At 39.8% G+C, this 22,604-nt stretch overlaps 1 protein-coding gene across 4 annotated transcripts in view; it reads right to left on the reverse strand.

The window, feature by feature from the left end:
* NKAIN2 (sodium/potassium transporting ATPase interacting 2) overlaps nucleotides 1-22,604 on the reverse strand; it is a 537,578-nt gene that overhangs the window by 14,021 nt on the left and 500,953 nt on the right. For all 4 annotated transcript variants that reach the window (XR_007628910.1, XR_007628909.1, XR_007628911.1 and 1 more), the window contains one exon: nucleotides 15,733-15,793. Coding sequence is in view for 1 of the 4 variants with exons in the window: in XM_050315311.1 (XP_050171268.1) it covers nucleotides 15,733-15,793 (61 nt within the window). In the remaining 3 variants the exon portion in view is untranslated. The remainder of the gene's footprint in view (nucleotides 1-15,732; nucleotides 15,794-22,604) is intronic.

Genomic DNA, 22,604 nt, shown 5'->3' on the forward strand with positions numbered 1-22,604 from the left:
ACATACAAACTCTTAACAATCAGATCTTTATTTTTGTGTTTTGATACTAACTGTACGTCTAGCCAAGTAGTCCATGTTTTATTTGAAGATGATTGATTCTTCCCCACAGGAGTTCTTTTGCACTTGTCTGTTTTGAATTTCATCTTCTTGATTTCAAGCCACTTCTCAAGATTATTTTCACTTCTAATCGTATCTTCACTAGACCTCCAGTCTGGGTTAATCTGAATTTTTTTACAAATGTTCTCACCTCTATCCTCCTTGTCCTTAAAAAAAATAATGAAGAGAATTATTTCCCTAGCTGAAGTCCCAGTGGGATCCCATTTGAAATGTCATCCCATCTGGTGTATAACTACATTTCAAATAGAGTTTTAAACAATTCTGCATACAACCTATGATGGCTGTATCCAGGCAGTACTTCCCTGTCCTTTTCAGAAATCTTTTATATTATCAAAATCTTGCTAAAATCAAGATAAATGTCATTTGTTGCTTTCTGCTTATTCACTGTCTGTAACCATCAGAATATCTTTATCACAATATGATCATGTCTTTGGAAGCGTACTAAATTTATAGGCACAGAATGAAGAAAATTGTTGAGTGAAATGTTAGGCTAGGAGGAAAAAAACCCCTCTATTCAAATACAAAGATTGCAGGAGAAAAAAAAAATGGACGTATCTTTGCTGTGTACGGTTTGTTGCTTGCTCGCCCCATTTTCTTTTTTTTGGTCATTCTTGATCCCTGTCAACACAAGTCAGAAAATACTTGTGTTGCATTAAGTGTCTCACTGTTGTCAACCCATGTCACTTTATGGAGGTTGCTTATATACATTTGTCCAGCTATCTATTTCTTCTGTACTTTCCTACACCGTTCAAGCAATTGGTAAACCATTATTAATAGGCTGCAGGTATAGACACTCTGTTTTGCAGTTGTGGAGCAAAAGGTCTTAAGGGTGACTTTAGGGTTGTTTCCAGAAAGCTGTTAGCGTTAATGTTAAATGTGTTAAGAAAAAGATTTCTTTGAGCAAAATAAGTTTGTATGGGCACAAGAGAAAGATGCATGCCAAGTATCTCTTCATGCATTGTGGCTTTGCCCTGTTGCACAGAGTCATTGTTGCACAGAGCGTTAACAAGCCAGATCGTCAAGTGACAAAGAAGGCAAGCTCGTAGAGACATTTCTATGTTCAGCTTACTATGAAAGTTCCCATGTGTGTAACCAAACGATAGTGGGGCAGAGAGTACTACTGTGACCTCATTGTAGGCATACAATGGCTTCTTACAGGCAACAACAAACCTTGCAAGGTAGGTAAATGGAAGTAATAGAAAGTGAACTCCAACACAAAAGGACTTCATTAATTTCTTTGTAGCAAGGTTTCTTGACGGCAGCAAACCCTGTGGTGTCCAGACTGTGCTAAAAGCTCCCCGTGGGCTCTAAACTAGTTTCTTAAAGCATGCAAAAGGCTGCCCTTTCTGCAGGCATTTTATCCTGGCTGTGCCTGAAAGGTCACTAAAAGTGTTGTAGAACTGATACACCCCTGGCAGCAGTAACATCAGATGAATAAAACAAGGCTCATTAGCTGAATCAGTGCAGAGGCTTCCATCCTTAACCTCATGCACCAAACACATTTTTGACTACTCTATTTTACATTCATCTTAAATGTCACTGTTATCACAAGTGGCTTGTAGGTCATGTTTTTCTTTAGTAAGAGCACATGTGAATATACAAGCAAGCAGAACCCTATTCCTTTTATGGTGGGTTGACCCTAGATGAACATCAGTTGCCCACCAAAGCCTTTCTAGCACTCCCCTCCTCTACTGGACATGGGAAGAGAAAATACAACAAAAGGATCATGGATCAAGATGTGTGTATATCAGGACAGAATGAGAGGCATAGATGGGTTTCTCATTTTTCATTTCTGGAAATCTATGGTATATAGAGGGACCATTAAAATGGGATGCACAGAAAAGACCCCACTAGCGTGAATGTGATCTGAAAGAAGGTTCTTTTTAGAAAGTTTGCAGTGAGAAAAATTGAAGTCGTTGAAATCAACAGATGGACAAAGAGAAAGGATTGAGTGTGGAATAAAAGCAGTATCTTCCTGTAGAAAGCAAAAGGAAATATACTGAAAAGAAACCAGATGACTAGACACTATTCTACTTATAGAAATGTTCCCCTGTAAGATATAAATACAGAAGCGTAAAGATTCAGGTCCTCAGCTAATATGTATGTTGATAACTTCAGTGACTTCTATGAAGCAATGGTAATTTACATTAGCCTGGGATCTGACCCAAAGGATCCTTTAGGGCATATATGTATGGAAAGGTGACTGACTATGACTTTCCTTGCATTTTAGTAGGCATGCAAAAAGTAATGCAGACCAGATATGAAAAAATATAGAGTTTAGGAATGGAGAGGGGGACGAATGGCTTTATCTGCAAATAAAAGGAAAAGGAAAGGTTGGGAAACAGCCAACTTGGCCAATCTGTGACCTGCAGTATGGAGGACTTTTTGACTGCTTTCAAACCCTCTTCTAACTTTGTTCCTTTGCTGCAGTTGTTTGTTTTGCTGATTATCTGATCCCTACCCTTGATGCATGAGGGCCTGCCTCTCACCATGGTGAATCGACTTCCAGCACTCAACCCTGCCTTCACCACCACATCTGTTTCCTGCCCATGGCTCCTCCTTTAAAAGTCAAAATGTCTTTGGTAGCAATTCTATATTAAGGGTGACTTCTCTCACTAATTCCTCTCTTTTGTTTCACTGATGAAGTCCATTTCCTTGATGAAGTAGTTTGTCTTCTCCAGTTGTATTAGTTCTAGCCCAGAGACCCTCACCATTTCCTCATCCACATCCCTTGTCCCATCTCCAGCCATTTCTCTGCACATAACTCTTCCATTATTTGTACTAACAAAATGATAAAGTAGTACTCTTTTCTTCAGGTTGCCAGCCTTTGTCACTTCATTTACTATTAATTTCCTCTTCTCTCTTATTCTCAGTTACAAGAAATTTGTTCGATAAAACTTATACTTGTCTCAGTGACAGACTTTTTCTCTAGATCCTTTTTTTTTCCACATTTCTTCCCTAATAGAAATACATGTAAATTCCTTTAAAGAAAAAAAATCAACTCCACTCTTATCCCTGCTTGTCCCCATTTGCCTCCCACACTCCACCCCTAGGTGATTTCAAGTGGTTTTTGGAGCTACTTTTCTCCACTTCTTTTAAGGTTTTACTCCCATCTCATATTCTGTCCTTTGCACACAGCTGGAATTTCAGTCAGATCATCTCTTCCTGTTTAAATTTAGGCAAACACAGTCCTCTCTCCGGTCATCCCAGACAACTTTCATGCATTTACTGCTTTCTTTTTCCCAAACTGTTTGCCTTGCTGGCCCCTCTGCAGGTGCTTGCCTTCCTCCTCTCATCATTTTTCTCCTTTCTTGATGCTTATCCATTCAACATGATGCTGGAGTCCAATGAGCAGTAATCTCTGCCTTTTATTTTTCTCCACCTCCTGTAAACTGGGTAATTTTACTCATAAACACAAATTCTGCTGTTGTTGACTCTCTGAGGTGTCACGGATTACCTGGCTTGTGCTCATTCTGCTCCTCCTATACAAACTTAAATCTCAGCTTGTCTCTGTGATATTTACCCATGGATAATTAAACATCAGTTCCAGTTCTGCATGGCTAAAGTCAGAACTCTCAGCTGCTCCTCCCTAACCTTCTCTGCTGGCCCTCATAGTGAACTTGTGTCCTCAAATCCACCTATCACTTGAGGATATAAGTTCGATGTCAAATTTGATGTGGGCTGTGCACGATTTATTTTCTGGAGATTATTTTTGCATATAGAAGAAGAAGACTCTTCTAACTGTTGACACAGCTACAACATTTACCCAGGGCTCTCAGTGTCAAACACCACAGTTGTTCCCATTTAATTTTTGAACTCACCAAATGTGGACCGAAGCTGCAGGGATCACCTCTTTGTCTACGTTACTCTTGTTGGCATCCTTCTACTGATTTAATCATTCTATTTTACATGAACTATAAACTAAATCTTTTTAGATTTAAAGCATTTTGTAGAGACTCAACATCAATCTCTCCTCCTTCCAGGTCTAAAAGCTAAATTCTTCCCCTATTCCAGCTTGATCTCCATACTTTTGAAATTTTCAAACAGTGTCTCTCCTTGTGAGAACGTCTTCACAAAGAGTTCTCTTATTTTCCCTAAAACTCTTCTTTGCTCTGTTGGGAATCACTAGGTTGCCAACACCCTTATACTCCTGTCTACTTCAGTGAGTAATATTTGCTCATAGTTTCTTTGTGCTTGCTTTCTGCCTGTGCCCATCAGTTGCCTCTTGTCTAATACATAGATTGCAAGCCCCAAGAAACAGGACTGGCATTCACATGTATACAATACTTGACATTGTGGTAGTCCTTAAATATATTCATGAACCTAAAGCACTAAAGTGATATAAAAAAAATTGCAATTACCCATGATTAAGATGATTCTGTTTAAAAGGACTAATGACCAAGGAAGTGTATGTGCATATTCAGATGGATGCTTATTGCACATGCATGTCATGATTGAAAGTATTTCCCATATAGTATAGCAGAGAGAGAACATGGTGTGTACATGCACTACATCTGACCTGAGAGATCTTACATTTATATACACTGGCTCCAGAGGCCAAAGACTTGGCTCCCTGGACTCAGGGTTAGGAAGTGCTGTGGTTAAGCTTCAACACCACAGCAAGGCACTCCAGTGCAGGTGTAGCTGGGAGGAAGGAGAGATGTCAACAAATTGTAAACAAATTACAGCTAATAACACTACCGGAGGCTCTGTTGGTGCTGAAGTGAGTATGTGAAGCAAGACAGAATTGTACATAAATACTAAAAACTAGTAGCTAAAAACTGGCCACATCAAGTTAAAAAAAAAAAAATGGAGAGAAGTAAAATTAGGTTTGGTTTTAACAGGTTTGGAAATGACATATGGGGAAAAAATATAAAAGAACATATGGGGACACCCTTGTTCTTGCAGCTTTGCCAGTATCCTGCTACCCACCTCTCTATTTGGTGAAGACATTTCCAAACAATTTAGTGCTGCTGCCTTTTTACTCTGCGAGCATGGCCTGGTGGCTGTTCCACAATATAGCACACAGGAGGAGGTTTGCTTGAATGCAATCTCCATAAAGTTTGTTTACAATGATAATCAAACATTATTGGTCTTTGTGCTGAGTACACAGTGATTTAGGCTCTCAAAAGAGCACAAAGCCAAACACTGGGGAAGCATAGGGAAGGAGGCATATGCCAGAACATGGGGCTGTGCCCTTCCTGCTGTCACAGGAGGATTCAGACACAAGGTCCAGTTCTTGCAGTGCAATGAACAGCATTTCTGCCAAACAGCCAGTAATGTAGGGCCTGTAAGTGCTCTTAGCTAATCAATTTGAAAGGTGAATATAAACCCTCAGATTTTTAAACTGTCACATCATAGCATTTCTGAGCTCTACGATGGCCACAGGAGCAGCAAAGGGAAGCCTCTACACAAATTTTGGCACAGTTTCTCAGCTCAGATTCTGCCCCACTGCCCCTCTTTTCGTGAGGTTTACTTGTGTAATAATCAAAATTATTCTGTAATTTTTTTCTTCACAAGGGCTTTTCCTCCAGCTTGTTCTCCTCTTATCATGCTTCTTGTTGGATAAGGCCCTGCATCATCTTCTTCTGTCTCTGTTTCTGCTGATCCCCTGGCTACTTCTTTGATTAGCCCTTCTGAGACAAGACATGAGACTGGGGAGGTATGCAGGTTTGTGAAACCTGATAAGGATAAGGGTGTTACTGCCCTTACAGAGGCACTGACAGGGATCTCTGCCTGTTACTCCCTATAATTAGGACCAAGAAGGGATGCAGATATTGCATTCAAGGTGAGCCCAGCTCGTGGTTGTACTCAGCAGAAAATAACAAGATGAATGGTGCTGAGGTTCCAGAAACTAGACAAGTCAAAATGTGTCTCAAGTTCCCAGGTGGAGAAGGGGTCTGGTCCGGGGCATGATGTGCAGAAGGTCATGCTCTGGAGCAATGACTTGGCAAGGCAGGGCTGCCCAATGGCAGAAACCATGTTGAGGAGGTGGGAACCAAGGCTGCTCATGGCTTAGCAGAAATGAGCCAAGATGAAAGTAACCAGGAGTAATGAAGGAAGGGCTGGGAGGCATCAGCAAGTCTGCAGTAGCTGAAGGCAGAAACAGAACCAGGGACAAGGCAGGCAGGAATAAGAACCAGAGGCCAGGAGGAAATGGCTGGAGCATGGCTGCAGCAATGAGAAATACTGGACTGAAATGGTCAGCACTGCATTTTATAGTTGAGAAATACAGCAAGCCACCTGTCAAGCCTGTACACCTGGAAAGAGGGTTGCTGCTTGACACCTGCAAGGCTTTGCAAGGCTTGTCCAAACTTGCAGCAGGGCTTGTCTGATGCTCAGTAAAGAGTTTTTAAAAGACCTCCACTCAGCTAAAAGAACAATATTAGTCTGAGCAATATATTATTTTTCTAAACTGGACAGACCTGAACATTGCTGATAATAACAATTTGATTTCAAATTTTCATGCTTGAGTGCTGAGCAAAAAAATATAGCCCTGCAATATAGCTTTTGAGTGACAAATCATTCTAAAAATTAAAGAAAATGCAGGGTAGACTGAATTATTATAGAAGTTATCAAATGAGTCATTAGGAAAAATTGTTCTTAGCCAGATCACTGCTAAGAGCAAGCAATAAAGAGAAGAAAAAGGAAAAAAGGAGAAAAAAGAAAATGCCTGGGGCATTGGCCTCCAAGTGTGACTGCCACACTAATAAATTAGAAAAAGAGTCATTAGTAGGTGCAACAAAGTGGAGAATTAAGGCCCAAATCTATGAAAGTTAACAATCCAATGCTAATGAAGACCTATCTAGATATTCGAAAGGAAAAGTAATAAGGAAAATTTTAACAGGCGTCGTGCTGATAAAAATAATTCAGTACAAAGCTATGTTCATGGCATGTGGGAAACTGCGAGGAGCTCATGTGGACTGTCTCAGCGGGAAGGACACTAAGGCTGTGGGCAGGTATCCTTCTCAGGGCCACTGGAAATGCTAATGAGTCTGATCCACCCACAGCAGCTTATCACCACTCCCCTCTGAGACTCCGTTATCTGTCAGTCCAGAGTGAGCTTGGATGGCCAGGACCTGCCATGCTCCATCCGCTAATTTGGGCTGAAAACCGAACAATGAAGCCAGCTGCCCTCCAAGGGGGGAACACCAGGGTGGGGAAGGGGGCTCGCAGCTCCACTTGGCAACCTGCAGGCTGATTCTCTGCCTGATTTCAGTGAGATCCAAGCTGCCCTCTCCTCTGAATCTCTGATGAAGTGAAGGAGGAGATGCTCCCTGTTGAGGGGCCTGCCTTCAAAGCCCGCCCTCCACTTTCACTGCAAAGTAGCAGGAAATGGCTGATGTTGAAATGGAGTCTGTCACCAGCATCAAAACAAAACACCCCTGAAACCATTTTCCATGCCATTTTCAACTTGTGAAGAGTTTCAGATTTTGCTATTTTTTCCTGATTTTGAATATGAGCTTTATTTATTTTTCTATGTCAAAACATTTCCATGGCCAGGAAGATTCCCTGTTCTGCTACAGTAACAACCTGATCAGCTCTTCAAATGATCTGTAGTTTTTGTTGTCAGAACCATCACTAGCTGCTACCTCATTTCTCCTACCAGCTTGACACAACTCTGTGCGACGTTGTTTCATGGTCTGAATGCTTTTGTGTTCCTCTCCTGAAACCAATAATTCATGATGAGTAATATTTTCAAACTGGTTTGGTATTAAATGTATCTTTCTTCAAAAAAAAAAAAAAAAAAAAAAGAGATGTTAACTGTTCATTCTCTTTTGACATGTGCAGATCTTTTCCAACATTTCTGAAATGTAATTCTTGAAAAGATCAAAACTGTGTGGTGAATCATTAAAAAAAATGTGTAAGGTAAGTATATCGCCCTGGCTGTTACAATACATTGATCTTATTAAGCAGTAGCCCATTGTGATCAGCTGCTGGAATGGAAATGTTACTTCCTTCAAGTTTACATTATGTTATTTAGACAATTTTTAAACTTGAAGTTGACAATCCCCACAAGACGTGGTGATGGATGCAAGGGGAGTGGCAGGGAAGACAAGTGAGGGAGAAGGGAAATTATAGATGAAGCCAGCAACACCACCATTTTCCTTTATATGATTTTGTTTATATATTTGTCTCACACCACAACCCTGTCTCCTAGGGATTCTTTGAACATCAACTTCATTAGTTACGAAGGCAGCAATCCATAACCAATTTTCTTTTCATGTCAAGCTTGTTCATGTATAAACCCAGCCCTTTTGTTGGAAACATTTGCAATTAATCCCACAAACAAAGCAAATGCAAATCATACAGTCTACCCTAAGCAACCCTTCTGACTCAAGGCCCTGACCACCATCTATTACACACTAAAATGAATTGAAATTCCCACTTTGAGTCTAACCTAATTTTCTAGTGATAATAAGCATGGATTCCCAGAAGCATTCTATGCATCTAGATAGTAACATCCTAATTTCCTTTCCTGGTAAATGTTTTAAATAAGATTTTAGCACCAAAGGAAATTAACCTTTAAATTAATTGTAATTATAAAATGCCATCACTGATTTTGTCTTCAGACTAATTACTTGCTATTATTTAAACAAACTGCACCTCCTTGGAGCTTTTAAGTTTGTTTCGCTCTGCAGTGCAGTGACAAATGATCACACACCAGGCTCTGTAATGTCTGCCAAGCCCCATGACACCTTAGACTGCTCAGGTCCATTTGCATCTCAAATGCAGACGGTTTCACTTGTCATATCTTCCCGCCATAGCCTTTCTCCCCTGCGCTTCAGCCTCGCACTCTGCAGCTGTGACATTTTCAGCCTGTGCCTTGGTGAGCATGCCTTGGTGGGATGGGGACTGTCTGTGCTCTGTGCTGAGGAGAATGAGATGCTCAACACCAGCCTTCTGCTCTGTGAGAGGTCCCCTCCAAGACTGGACATGACTGGAAACAATGACATAGGAACCGTCTATTGATATGTGCAGAAGATTGATGTTGTACAGGCATCTCAGGGAATTTTCTAAATGTTCCTGGTGGCACTGCTGCTCTCCAAGGCAGCTCTCTTTAGGATGACAAACATGAGGTAGTACCATGAGATTTCAAATACTTCTCTCTCTCCATGCTGCTATCAGCATCCTGACAGCCAAAGGCATCCCATTTTACTCCCTTTGGTTTACTTAGTTCATGTAGCAGTCACCGCACTAAATGAAACAAGTCAACGGAAAAAGCTTCTAATTTAGCCACAGGCTGTAAATTGGACAGTTCAGCTGAGCAAAAACAAGCTTTAGCTTCAACTTCTGTAGTGTGTTCATTGCATTCAAAAATGACCTATTCAACAATTTGCAGAACAACTTTATTTTGAAGAACGGCTTGTATTTGTTCCTACTATTATTTGCTGCTGTTCTGCCTCTGCAGACTGCCTAGGCTGCCTCTAGCACTAACCAAACACGTCAGACCAGTGATTTATCCTTTTGTGAGAGAGGTGTCTACCCCCGATAGGGCAAATTGTTCTTTGGAGTTTCATCCCTGCCTCCACTGACTATGCTGGAAATTCTGATTATTTTAAGCTGCAGGCCTAATTACATATGGTTATAGAAGTGGGAGATGGATGTCACCTGTAGTAGCATGGAAAAGGTGAAGATGGAATGTCTGGTGTTTTACAAAGAAAGATTCAGGACACATTGCACAAATGGTAGGTGTAAAACTAACTAAATATATAGCTGAGGTGTTGGATCTCCTTCTTGTGAGGTTGTTTTCTATAAAAGCTTTCTTGGTTCAAACACAGGTGTACACTTCTAGGAAGAAAAGACCACTGTGGGAAACTAAATACAGCAAGATCTCTTTTGGCTAAGGAAGTTTGTGAACTGCAAGTTATTGTCAGGATTTTCTGGGAACCACAAGCTTTCTGTGTTCCTGTATGCCTATATAGCAAATATGTAGGGAAATAAGCATCAGATATTCTTCATACTGGATAGCAAATATAAGGCTGGATAGACTTGGTACCTCTTATCTTGTGTGTTGTGTTGCACAAGTGTAACAGATAACGCTGCACTTGTAGGGCTGCAGCTCACACTGCCACTGTGGTGTCAGCTCTCAAATGGATGGGGAGAAGACCTGTCAGGCTGTCCAGGACAACTTCCAGAGATACATTCGAGTTCAACCTTGACTGCAGAAAGATGCTTGCAGTCATCTTCAGCCATTTCTCCCCAGCCTTAGTTTCAGCTTCTTTCCTATCTTTCTCCTGTGGTTGTAGTGTCAGGATTTAGTCATATTCACCAGAAAATGGGATGGGAAACAAAGAAGTAGAATTGATAATTGAATGTTTGCTACCAGTTTCTCTTTGTTTTTGTTTTAGAGATTTTTAAGCCGGGATGGAAGCTGAGGTATTAGTTCTTTGTAATGTCTCACTAAGCAGATTGTGAAAAACATTTGGCACAGAAATAAAGTGAGACCTGAGAATATTCTGCACTTCAATGGTGCCTTTCATCCCAGAAGCTCAAAGTTATGAAGCAACACGCCTATGAGTTTGTCCCTGTCATTAGTTCCCACTTTAAATATGGGAAACAGAAGTATGGAGAGGTTAAATATTCTGCTCAAAGGGGGAAGACTGCCTGTAACAGAGATAAAAAGAGAATATTTTTTTACCTGTACACTATGTTTATCAAAATTTCACGTCTCTCACATCTAGTGTATTTATTATTGTCTTAAAAAAAAAATCTCTGTCATCACCTTCATACTTCCCAGGTCAGACCTAGGATCCCAGAGTGAATTATTGTTTGGCACCAAGTTTTTTGGCACATAACTGCACATAATACTGTATTGCTCACCATTAGATATTTCCTATTAGGATATTACAATCATCCTGAAAATTTTCAGGAATTCAGGTGGGATCTTGAATTCAAGTTTTTACATGGGGAGGGGAGGAATGAAATAATTTCAAGGGTTATATAGACCTTTACTTCTGTGCCAGACATCCCAAAAAGCTGGGCTCAAGGGATTATGTAGCAAAAATCTGCTTAATTCAGTTGCAATTTCTTTTGCTTTGCAGTTTAACTGGAAACAATGCCAGGAGAAAAGAAGATAGTTTATGTGGAAGTTGGATCCCTGCTAGCATGAGATAGTACAAAGGTTGTACCTCTTGGTACTTAGGGAACAGTCAGAAGGGCCATATTTGTTCTCTGATTGCCTTGGCATTGTGTTATAATAGGTAAATGCTATTTCTGCTCCCTCTCTGGGTTGGCAAGGGAGCCTTCTGAATTAGGATTTTACTGTGGGACACAGACTGAATTGGTAATTTTCTCTTGGCTGGGGTTCCTTCTCAGTCAAAGCTGTCCTTCTAGTAAACAAGCCAGTCCCCTTTTCCTCAACAGAACCTGAGAGGTAAGTGTAGAATTCCCAGTTTAGTAACCCAGATTTCTTTCTTAATTGCTTACAGACAAAAAGCCCTGGGAGAATGCTGTTTTATTGCTTACATTGCAGTGTTTTCCACCAAATCTCTGTATAGTTAATAAAGTTTTCAAAAATACATTGGATTTTCCTTTAGTAAGGCAGTAGCAGCTTATAGCAGGGAGCTAAATTGCTAGTGAGGAAATGCACATTAAAGGAACATTCTGATGTTATTAAAAATAATGTGAAGCCTTTGAAAAATGCAGGCCTAATACGATTTTGAAAGACAAATGAGGAGCTCCAATAAGTTTACAGCCATTGAGTGTCTCCAAGTAATCGTTGTTCCTGACATTTTTATGTTTCATTTTTAATTGTGGCAGCTAATAATGCTAATGAGGTAAGACTGGCCATGGCTTAGGCATACCAGTGGTAATGGTGAAGGGGAGAATATGGAATTGGCAGCAGTCCTGCTGGGCACCCGTTCTCCCTTATCTTTCCCAGACAAAGACCTGAGGCACTCTAAGCCTCAGAGTTCCTCCTCCCTACACAGCCACAGTAAAAATGACGCAGAAGGGTCCTTTCGGAGTGACAAACCTTCTCTGAGAGTAGCAGCCATGGAAAATCCATAGCTTGTCTTCCCCTTGGAGACAGGTATTGCTGTTTGACTCTAGTGCACCCAGTGTTACAGCACTTCTGGGACTGTACTAGGAGGGAAAGCAGCTTCCTCTTTAGTCCTTGGTGCAGAATTAACCCAAAGTAGATAGTTCTCATGAAAGATAGCATAGACTTGAGCTTTGATTTAGGGGGTCTGCAGCTGGATTTTTTGGTGTGTGAGTAATTAAAACCTCTAGTCTTGCTGTTTCAGTCCTAGTTCTGACCCTGATTTGATCACTGTATTGTTCCATCCCTAATCCTTTGGTGAGGTTAGAGCAGGTTAATCTTAGTGAAAGGTTTGCTTAATTCTACCCTCGCTCATTTGTTCTCTTAATAAAATGTGCATAAAGAACGGAGAAATAATAATTCTTTCAGCTTGTTCCAATTACTTTGAGAGCAAAACTAATTCAGCTGAAGCAGCTTAAGAGCAACTTGACTCTATTTCTACAGTTGAGGCTCTGTGCCAACAGAAGATGAAAAACCTTCTATACTCCAGAGCAGTATCGATATCTTCCTCTGGTTAAAATTTGAAACATGCCTATGTTTGGCTCTTGGATGTTGCATGGCTTTTTCTCTAGTCTTGTGCCTTGCTGCTCACTCCTGCCAAGTTCAGTGTTTCTGTCTCTTTTGCTCCTCTTTTGGACTGCTGTGTTCCTATGGCCCATTACCGAAGCAGAAGGAATGGAATTGAGTGTATGGGCATTTACCATGTCCATTGTGAAAAGCAAATATCTTTTTCTGTTGTCTCTGCCTCATCAGAAAGGACCTGTGGCTAAATGACACTTTAGTATGAACCAATATGGTTATCCTTGTGGTTCTCTGTGATTGGCAGTGAGGCATCACATTTTTACAGGCATGAGTGGTCCTGAAAACCAGAGATGTAGATTTCTCCTGTGATGTCTGTGAATATAGAGGTGGGTAAGAAGATGGCAGTGTCCCTCTGTTGTCCTTCACAGACCACTTCAGTGCTGGGAAAGCATGGAATGGTGTGGCAGAGTTGCTTTCTGGTGACTGGTTCTTACTAGAGGATCTTTCAAAGCTGACACAGGACAGAGAGGGAATACCAGCTGCCAAACTGAATGGAACATAAGCCCAGCCTCACTCCTTACCAGATATGGATGCTGGGCAGGGGCTGGTGGGTGACAGTATAAAGCTTTTTTCTACCATGCTAGGTAGAAAAGGAAGTTTAGAGGAGGGAGTACACTGTGGGCAAGGAGGGCACTTCCATCCCTCTGTGCCTCAGAGTTTGCTCCATAGCAACAGGCAGGGATGAGGAACTGGAAAAGTGGAAGAAGAGACTATGGAAAGAGAAACATAGGTGGGGATCTGAAGTAATCTCAAATCAAAGACTTGCCTATGCAGTAAGCTCAAGAAATGACTCTGGGACATATTCCACTTATCCTGAAAGCTTTTCTCCTTAGCACTCCCTTGATCTGCATGAGATGACCCCATCTGTGAATGTATGGAGAAAGTCGCACTTAGGCATCTTCCTCTGGAGTAAAAATACTGAATAACATGACATCCATAAGGGATACAATCATCTGAGAAGAGCATGATAGATGGATGTGTTGCCAAAAGGCATGGAAAGGAAGGGACAGAAAATGCGAGAAAACATATCTAAGGAAATAAAAGCATTTTAAAATTAAACCTGAGTGGAGGGTGTTTGTATGGACGGCAGGCCCTGCCTGTCACAGTGAACACTTGTCTAAGCAGAGAGAGAACTGGAATAATTCTTAGTCTCTGCTACATGATGCCTCTCAGTAGAAACTAAAGCTTTAATTTTATGATACCTTGAGGGACCAAATCCAATCTGAGCATTATTACAGTGTTGGCACAACTCAGTCACAGAAGTTCCCTTTTTTTCCTTTTTGCCAGCCAAGCATCCAAGCATCACCAGGGGAAAAGCTGCAGTGCCCGAGCTTGTGCTGGCTTCGTTGTGCTGGTTGGGGGTTCATCCTGGTACCTTAGAGAGATGCTCACAGGTCGGTAAGATGGCTCTTTGACTGGACAAGGAGACCTGGCTGAGGTTTACTAACAAAGTAATAAAAGCCTCAAAACAGTTCAAGGTGATGGCAAGAAGAGGTTCAAAGAAGCATGACAATCTGTGGCTCCTGAACAACAGGGAGCTCCTGCCACAGTGAGAAGAAAACAATACCATATTGGCTGTGGCACTTTGCTGCCAGGAATGCTGCTTTACAGACCATAGGAGAAATCTCTCAAATGTGCTCTGACTTCTGCACTTGTTTGGTGAGCCAAGACTCAAGTCCCTTCCTTGTTTTTTACTTATATCATGCCCTAAAGCACCACAGAAAAGCAGAAAAAAGATTTAAGCCTTTAGAAGAGAGGGTAGGATAGTATTAAATGGGATTTCAATTTGGGCAGCAAGGAATAACTCTCCTCCAACCCTGTGGATAGTGAATGCACTTAATGGGAAAGCAATAGAAATTACATATGACTCGGTCCTTCCCTAAACAGAAAAGTCTATTTGTGACATACCCCTGCTCCACACATCTGTCCCAAACCCTTTTAACTCTTTATACCTTCCTCACCTCCACAGAAACACAAAAACAACTGAAATGAGCATAGTCAGAACGACCTCCAAAGTGTGGTGGTTTGATTTCAGCACTAAATCTCCCCTTGATGATTCACACTGACACTGTATTGCCAATAGATTATAGGGTTGCAGCTATTTTCCACGCAGGAGAACACACAAAGGAACCCCCGCCAGCCCTTGCAGTGCTCTCAATCAAATAAAAGCCCTTTAGCTTCCTGTTACAGAGCTCTCTCTAGGATTCATGTATATTTTATCAAAGTTACATGCACTTCTGATACTTGTTTCTAAAGTGCTTTAGAATGAATCCCAAGATGTACTGAAATGCTGCAGTGGCCCATTTTTAAAAAAATCAAGGTTAGAGTAGAGAGAAAAAATTAAATGCCTTGACTCTATAGCATGCAATAAGAGCAAATTCTGCTCAACAGGCTTCTACTGATATAAATAAGCAGAAGAAACACAAACATATATCTCTAAGAAATCATTTCACTCCTCTTAATTGTACCCTGAGAGCAGCAGGAACAAAGAGCAACTCCACTGTTTCACCTCTTGTAAGTGGAGGTTCTGCAATGATCTGAAGCTATTTTTTTGCCAGAAGTGCTTTTACAAGCCAACACATATGTCAACACTGGAGAGCTATGACCTCAGTGGCAACCAATTACTCTGAAGATAGTTAATAACAATCTGGAATATGGAAAAAAACCCCAAACTTATATTTATCAACTGGGATTTTTTTTTTTGTTAAGATTTGTTTTATGTTGTAAGCTAAGATGGGAGATAAAGAATTGCAATGATCTTTTCAGAAGGAAGAGTATGCTTATTAATTTTTTTATTGGCATTTCATGACTCCTTTGTCCTTCAGACATTTTCAAATTTTATACCAAGAAGGATGGACAGAAAACATGTTCTGGCTACAGTATAATAAGGCATTTAGGTTGAAGTCAGCAGAAGCCAGTATAGTGGAGGGGTGATTTAAAAATAAAAAAAAAAGTATTCATTTTGTATGCAATAAAGCTTTAGTACTTACAGCTGTCCTCTTCTTCAGTAATACACTTCACAACATAACAGGCATAGATGAAGCCTGCCAGCTGAAACAGAATGTAATAGCATTAGATGTAAGACAAATACAACAGAAAAACAAGAGATGGTTTTAGAAAAGCAACAACAGAAACAGAAACAACAAAATTCAACAGACTATCTTTGATGAGGTAAAGATAATTCTCTACAACAGTTTAGTAATTTTAATTGGAAATAGGGGAATTTTGCATCTTTCTTGATCTTAATATCGCATCCTTCAATAAAACTTCCAAAAATTGACCAAAATTTTTCCAATACCTAATTGACTTCTTTTTAATTATTGAAAACTAGAAGAGCAAGTGAGTGGTTGGATGGATGGGCTTTTAGCCACTGATAATGTAAAGACTTCTGTCAAAATCAGATTTGTTATCCAACAAAACCTGGGCCTCTAGCAGAACTTTTTTTAAAGTCAGAACCTTGACAACTAAACAAAGGACAAATTCAGTGCACTTGTAAACCAGCTTTATGGTGATATTTTATCACTTGAAATTATGGCTGTGGATTAATGGGACTTGTTCCCATATCTGCAATAGTCCCTAAGCCTCAAGACATATCTTGCTCTTTGGATAGGTCTGGATGTGTTTACATCAGCATCTCACACAGCAGCTGGCAAATTTCTATCTTTTCCCTTTAAATCCTCTCTGAAGAGCCTGTCCAGAATTGAATTGTAAGCAGAAGGAATTGGATTTGAAGAAAATGAAAATCTGTAACAGTTACTGAAGTACCAGACGAAAAAAATAATACAAAAAGGAATAAAGGGCCAAAATCACACATCCAACAGGCTGTGTGAGTCCCCGTGAGTCCTCTGCTGGTCCCTTGAACAAGTTCTGTCATTGCTAAGAAGTCACACCAGAAGTAACAGAACAAATACTGGATCAGCAACATGAGCCATGTGTTCCATGCTTTACACAACTTCCTTAACATCTAGGTCTGGAGAGTTTTCCCTACTAAATCACAATAAATCATTTTTCACCCTTTTTCTTATTGCTGAAATTTGCACGGTAAGACATCAAAAGAACTCAAGTTGTTTGACCTCTTTGTGGTGAAAAGTGAGCCATGCTGTCGGAATCTGTTAATTCTGCACATGTCATCTCACAGAGATATTTTCATGAACTGCAAGCCCATCTGCACACTTTGGGAATTAGTTCTTCATACAGATAATAAAAGTGCCTAGGTGCTCCAGACAGGACAGAGTTCTCTTTGTGCATGGTGCAAAACCCATAATCTCTGGCTGAGGGAGATGATGCTCTTAATTTCAGTTTGAGTAATCAGTGGGTTGGAGAATAGAAAAAGTGAAATATGAGAAATCATTATGAATGCTGGTTAGTGAAAAAGATTTTTTTTTTCATTAATCCAAGGCACATGTACAATCACTGCAATACTGTGGGTTCTTAGAGCCCTTAATATTACCCATATACAAATTAAGTGCAAACAAATCCACTGTATTTCCTAGTACGTTCATACCTGAGGCAGTGACTGTGCCTAGTTTACTCCAGCTTTTACACAGATATTCCTGGAATTTCTGTCAGTTTTCTAGGTAGCAAACTCCCCATACCCACAAATGCTAGCTTCTAACATCTGTATGGGTGAGAGATGACTAAAGGGAAAAAAAGGTCAGCCTCAAGACTTTTCTGAAGAGATCAAGACTTGATTTGGAGCTCACACTGAAGCCAGCACAGATATTGTCTGCTAACTGCTTAAGTTCCTTTTGGGAGCCCAGAAGCTGCATTACAACAGAACTAAACCATTAATTTTGTCATTTATTATAAATCTGCCTTATAGTGCTGCTGGGAAGATTTTACACCTGGGAAGGATGAAATATTCAGTGCTGGACACAAAGAACTCACTGTACCAAGAGCAGTGGCATTCAGCTAATATCAGCATTTCATCTCTGTTTTATTGGATCACTATTCCCTTTCATTTCTTGGCTTCAAGACAGAGGGCTAATTTGCTCCACTGACTTACGCCCTGTATAACCCCATTGACTTCAATGACATTACATGAGGTTTAATTCAGCAACAGAGTAGGCCCAGAAAGGTTGTTCACAAATGATTCCATTCTTGGATGTGAACCTTGGCTTAATAGTTTCTCTGTTCTCTTTTTACAGACCATCAGATCCCAGTTAGTTGCATCTCCAGTAGGCTGCTATGGTAATCCTTTTCTTGCAATACAGTTCAATATTCTACTATCTTCTAAACAACCACAAGTTCACTCATTATTAACTGAACTTCTCTTACAAAGCACAGCAAACAAACTGTATCACAAATGATGTTTACAGCTGATCTTCCAATTGTATTCAGTTACATCCCTTAAATCTCTAGGGAACTCCTTTGATATACAAGCAAATCCTACAGCATTTCATCAGATGAGCTTGTTGATTAAAAGAATGCCTTAAAGCTCAAATTGTTCTGATCTAAGTACAAATGGAAGCTTTTTTCCCATGAGATAATCAGAGTTCATAAAATAAACCTCCCCCTCTCCCTTTCCTTGGTTAGATAATAATATACACATAATAATTTTGTTTTAATTTAAATCTCACATTAGTTTTTCTTCTTTCTCTTTTTTTTTTTTAACCAAGCAAATTATCAGTTCTGATCCAGTGACAGCCATTCAAGATTTATCTTCTAATTGCATCAGCAAGCAGCAGTGGGCACACACTCTGAGCTGAGGCCCAGAACCAAAAGTGGCAGCTTTTACTTTGATGATACTCAATGACTACACACACCTCTGGGATAGAAATCAGGAACATGCTTTCTCCCCTGTGGACCAGGACTTCCCAAAGGATGGGTACCGCTCATCTACACACGTAGCAGAGATTTCTTGGGGATCAGACAACTACAATTGTTAACGAATTCCTGCAGGGATGAAGGGCTCTCACAAAATGTACCGCCTTTGTTACATGATGTACATGATGAGCTTCTTGGACCTTTTTATCTCTGAGAAAAGCACACTGCAATGTACCTATGCACAGCAGAAAAAAAAATCCAAAGAAAACTCTTCACTGAACACACTCCTCACCCTGGAGAAGAAGATGAGGGAAAAAACCATATCAAATGCAAATGATAGAGGCCAGTCACATCAGTTAATATATTCCTGGGAAGCCCTCAAACAGCAGCGCTCCGTGCAGTATCAGAATTACACAGAGTCTTCCTGATTCAGTATTCCTAATGATTTTTATCTTACATGAGAAAGAAGGTAATGAGTCTTCAGAGATAAAGAAGAGAAGGAGCCTGACTGTCTCAGAAAATCAGTTTAGAACTAGGAAAGTTAGCTTGAAAACTCTTGTTGCTTTGCATCCCTATTTTTTTTTTTTTTAATTAACCAAGCTTTGTTTTTTATAAACCGTGCAGTTATAAAAAGAAATAGGTGCAATGAACAGAAGATCAGTTCTGGATCCCAGACCCATTAAGATTAGGTGACTACATCTGTCCCATTCATATTTTAATACTGTAGTATGGGCCTCTAGAGGAGAAGGAACCGTTAAAAACAACCCTGCTCACTTATACATATAATGACTAGTGAATGCATGTTTTTACCAACCTCATTTTCTGCAGCTTGAAAAAATTTACTCTCTACAACTTTCCTTGATGTGTCAATATGAGAGTATAAATGAGTACTGCTCTTTGCCTGCACCAGCTCCCTGCGTCTACTTTGAGGGCATCGTGTTGACCTTAATTTTATATACAATGATCTTAAACATTTGGGGTTTTTTTATTGGTTGGGTTTTTTTTCCCCAATCTATAAACATGTTGATAAAACCATCTTTCCTTCTGCAAAGTTAAAAAGAAGACAAGCAAAAGCCTAAAATAAGTCAGCAATAAAACAGCACTACTGAAGCTTTGGTAATAAGATTAATTACAGAATAAAGTTAATGCATTTTGTTGCCTTATTATAGCCATATAATGCCAATAAAAAAGTAGATAGAATATTCCCCACCAAGTTGGTAGTGTCCTGTTATGTTGTTAAAGATTCTTAGCAGATCCTGAGTTTCTGTGAGTGTATTTCCAGGTTTGCTGAAAATATCAAGTGCTGTAATCAAACTTAATCAGAATTAGTATTGATCAAAAGAGTTTCTTGCTATTTTTTCTCACTTCTCTTATAGTAATGAGTGTTCTTATGCACTGCAAATAGCACCAGACTTGGGAAAAAAGCAGTTATATAAAAAAGCATCATTCCTGGTCAAGAACCCCACATTTCCCTCTTCTAAAGCAATGTCTGTATAGATAAGTATTACAAGTCAACTTTATTGTGCTGGAAACCCAAAACAAAGGAGTGACAGGAAGGCGGAAATGCAAACTAAAAGTGGATAAGATCTGAGTGGGATAAGGAGATGAGGAGAAGGCTTGAGATGAAGATTAATGAGTTAAGGTTTATGGAAATAGTACGTAGTCTTGGCTTCATTGAATGAATATGTTTTATTCTATAACCTTACTTGGTCAGGAGAAATGGACCTTAGACTTAAAAAACACTAACAAATTCTGTTTTCCTATGGAAAAATGTTACAGTATCTTCCAAAACAGCTGAGGCTTGTGTATTTACTTTTCATTATTAAGTTTTTGGTTTTTCAAGACCTAGGCAAAATATGGGCTAGTTCAAGCAATAATAATGCAGAAATACATGGAGGTTAATTCTGGCCCTGGGAACGTTTTATTGCAAAGCTTGGTATTACATGTCTACCCATGTGCAAATTAATCGTATTTCTTGCAGTGGGCTGCACTCATAAAGCCTTGGTAATGCTCTGCATTTAACAAACAATGTTTCTTTAAAATGGATTTTTGAAGTCTGGATATATGTATGTATATAGATATATATATATTTCCACATTATGAGCAACTGAAGAAATGGAGAATTACTATCTAGAAAGCTTCCAGTGTATTGATTCTCAGAAGAATAATACTCATTATTTAGCAGGAAAGGTGAGGCAGAGACCTTTCTATCAATATCTGTAGATTTAAGTTGGTGTCATGGGGGTTCTAAAGCTGCCCCCTACAAAAAGCCTTTCAAGCATGATTTCACTGCCTGCAGCAGTGCCGCATCAGTGAGTGAACATCATTGCTGGAGTTTAATATAAAACTTAAGCTATATTCCATGGAAACTACTCTGTTGAGGTACGCTTTTATTTGTGCTTACATTTAACATCATGAGAACCCTGTCATTCCTCCAAGTTTAACTATCTTTCATCATAAAAGGAGCACTGGAAAACTATCTGTATAAGACCAGATTCCTGATAGACAATAGACTGTGTGGCCTTGGTGTCATTATTCTACAAAATTAACTATCTGTGTGCTGGCTGGAAAGAATATTTCATTAATATGACCAAGTAGCTTTATTTTGTGCAATAAAATAATTAATAAAAAAATACAATATTAAATTGCCATGTCCACAATTGTATTTAGGGAGCAATTGTGAAATTTAAAAGCAAAGCCAACCAAAATGGAAATGTCTTAGCCTGTGTAGTTGTCAAATCCTTTTCCTTTCCTTTCTTAAGTTGATAAGTGCTCGAAACGGTTTTGTGTTTTTTTTTTTTTTTTTAGCAGACACAATGAAAACATGAATCATCAATACAGATGAATCTAGACACGCTGGAAAAGAGAACTGTGATAAAAATTTCATTTATTTCATCTGACGCATCACAATATTTTTTAATATCAGTTGTCTAGAAGGTGCTTAGCATAAAATCTTTATTTCTCAGTGGACTGTTCAATTTTCTGGAGATTTCCTTTTTTGTATAAGCATTTGAAGATCACCACGAAGACCTGATCGAATGCTTTTGTTTGAAATCTTTCTGGGCTCTTGAGAGTAGTTCTATCTTGTTCAGGACAGCTATTCCCTTAGCGTCTTCCCTGGCAAGCTTTTTTGCCTGATGAATTGAAGACACTACAAAGCCGTTGAAAATCACAGCACTGACTTCTCAGAAAAGAGCTGTGCAAACCTTTAATGATGGTAGAAAGCAAGAGATACTTACCTGTTTTGTAGCTGTATTACAGACACTTGGCTTGACCCAAATTTCCTAGAAAATTTAAACTTTAGCAAGAGTTTTCTGCAATTTTGACCTAAAACTTTCTACAAATCTTCCCTCTTCCTAGGTATTCCCATGTGATTTATGCTTTTGATAACCACATGATATTTGACACTTTTCCATGACTTCATCTCAGAGCTAAAGAGTAGGATGCCCTTTTTCCTGCCTCAGACATGAAAGACAACCTAAAAAACCCCTAAAAGGATGGTAGCCACCAGCTTACACGAGATGGAACTAGGTATTGCTTATTGCTGACCTCTGTGTTAACTGAACTGTGGAGTCTCTTGTAGATTCAGGCTTGCCACTGAACTTCTCATTCCTGATTCCACAGGCAAAATGCCCCAGCCAGGACTCTGCTGGATTCCCTCAGGAAACTGAGGCAAGCATGTCTCATTGGGCAGAGGGGAGGCCACTGCAGGCTGCCTTCTGCAGATCTCCAGGTCACAACTTAGAGCAAGGATAGGACGGGGAAGCCAGGAGCAAATTCTCCATCAGCTGCATTCAGCAGGTACTGGGTGCAGCTCAAGTACATGTTGCTCAGTGAAGGCTGAAGGTATTACTGCTGCTGAAAAAACATGTCAAAAGCTGGAGAACCTTCAATTTTCCTTTCTCCTTTTGAGGAATTGTCACTACATTTTCTCACTTTATTAGGGGCAAGGAAGATATTTGATTACATATTTTTTTTAATTCCATCCAATCTAAGTCTATGGGAAGTCCTGAAGATGGGAAAGTCTATTGCTCTGTTTCCTTTTATGGTGTATCTCTGTAACCCAACCTGTCACTGTTAGAACAGAGTTTTGACT

Source organism: Myiozetetes cayanensis, unplaced genomic scaffold (assembly GCF_022539395.1).
Source record: "Myiozetetes cayanensis isolate MyiCay16 unplaced genomic scaffold, myiCay2020 scf2-11, whole genome shotgun sequence".
NCBI lineage: Eukaryota > Metazoa > Chordata > Aves > Passeriformes > Tyrannidae > Myiozetetes > Myiozetetes cayanensis.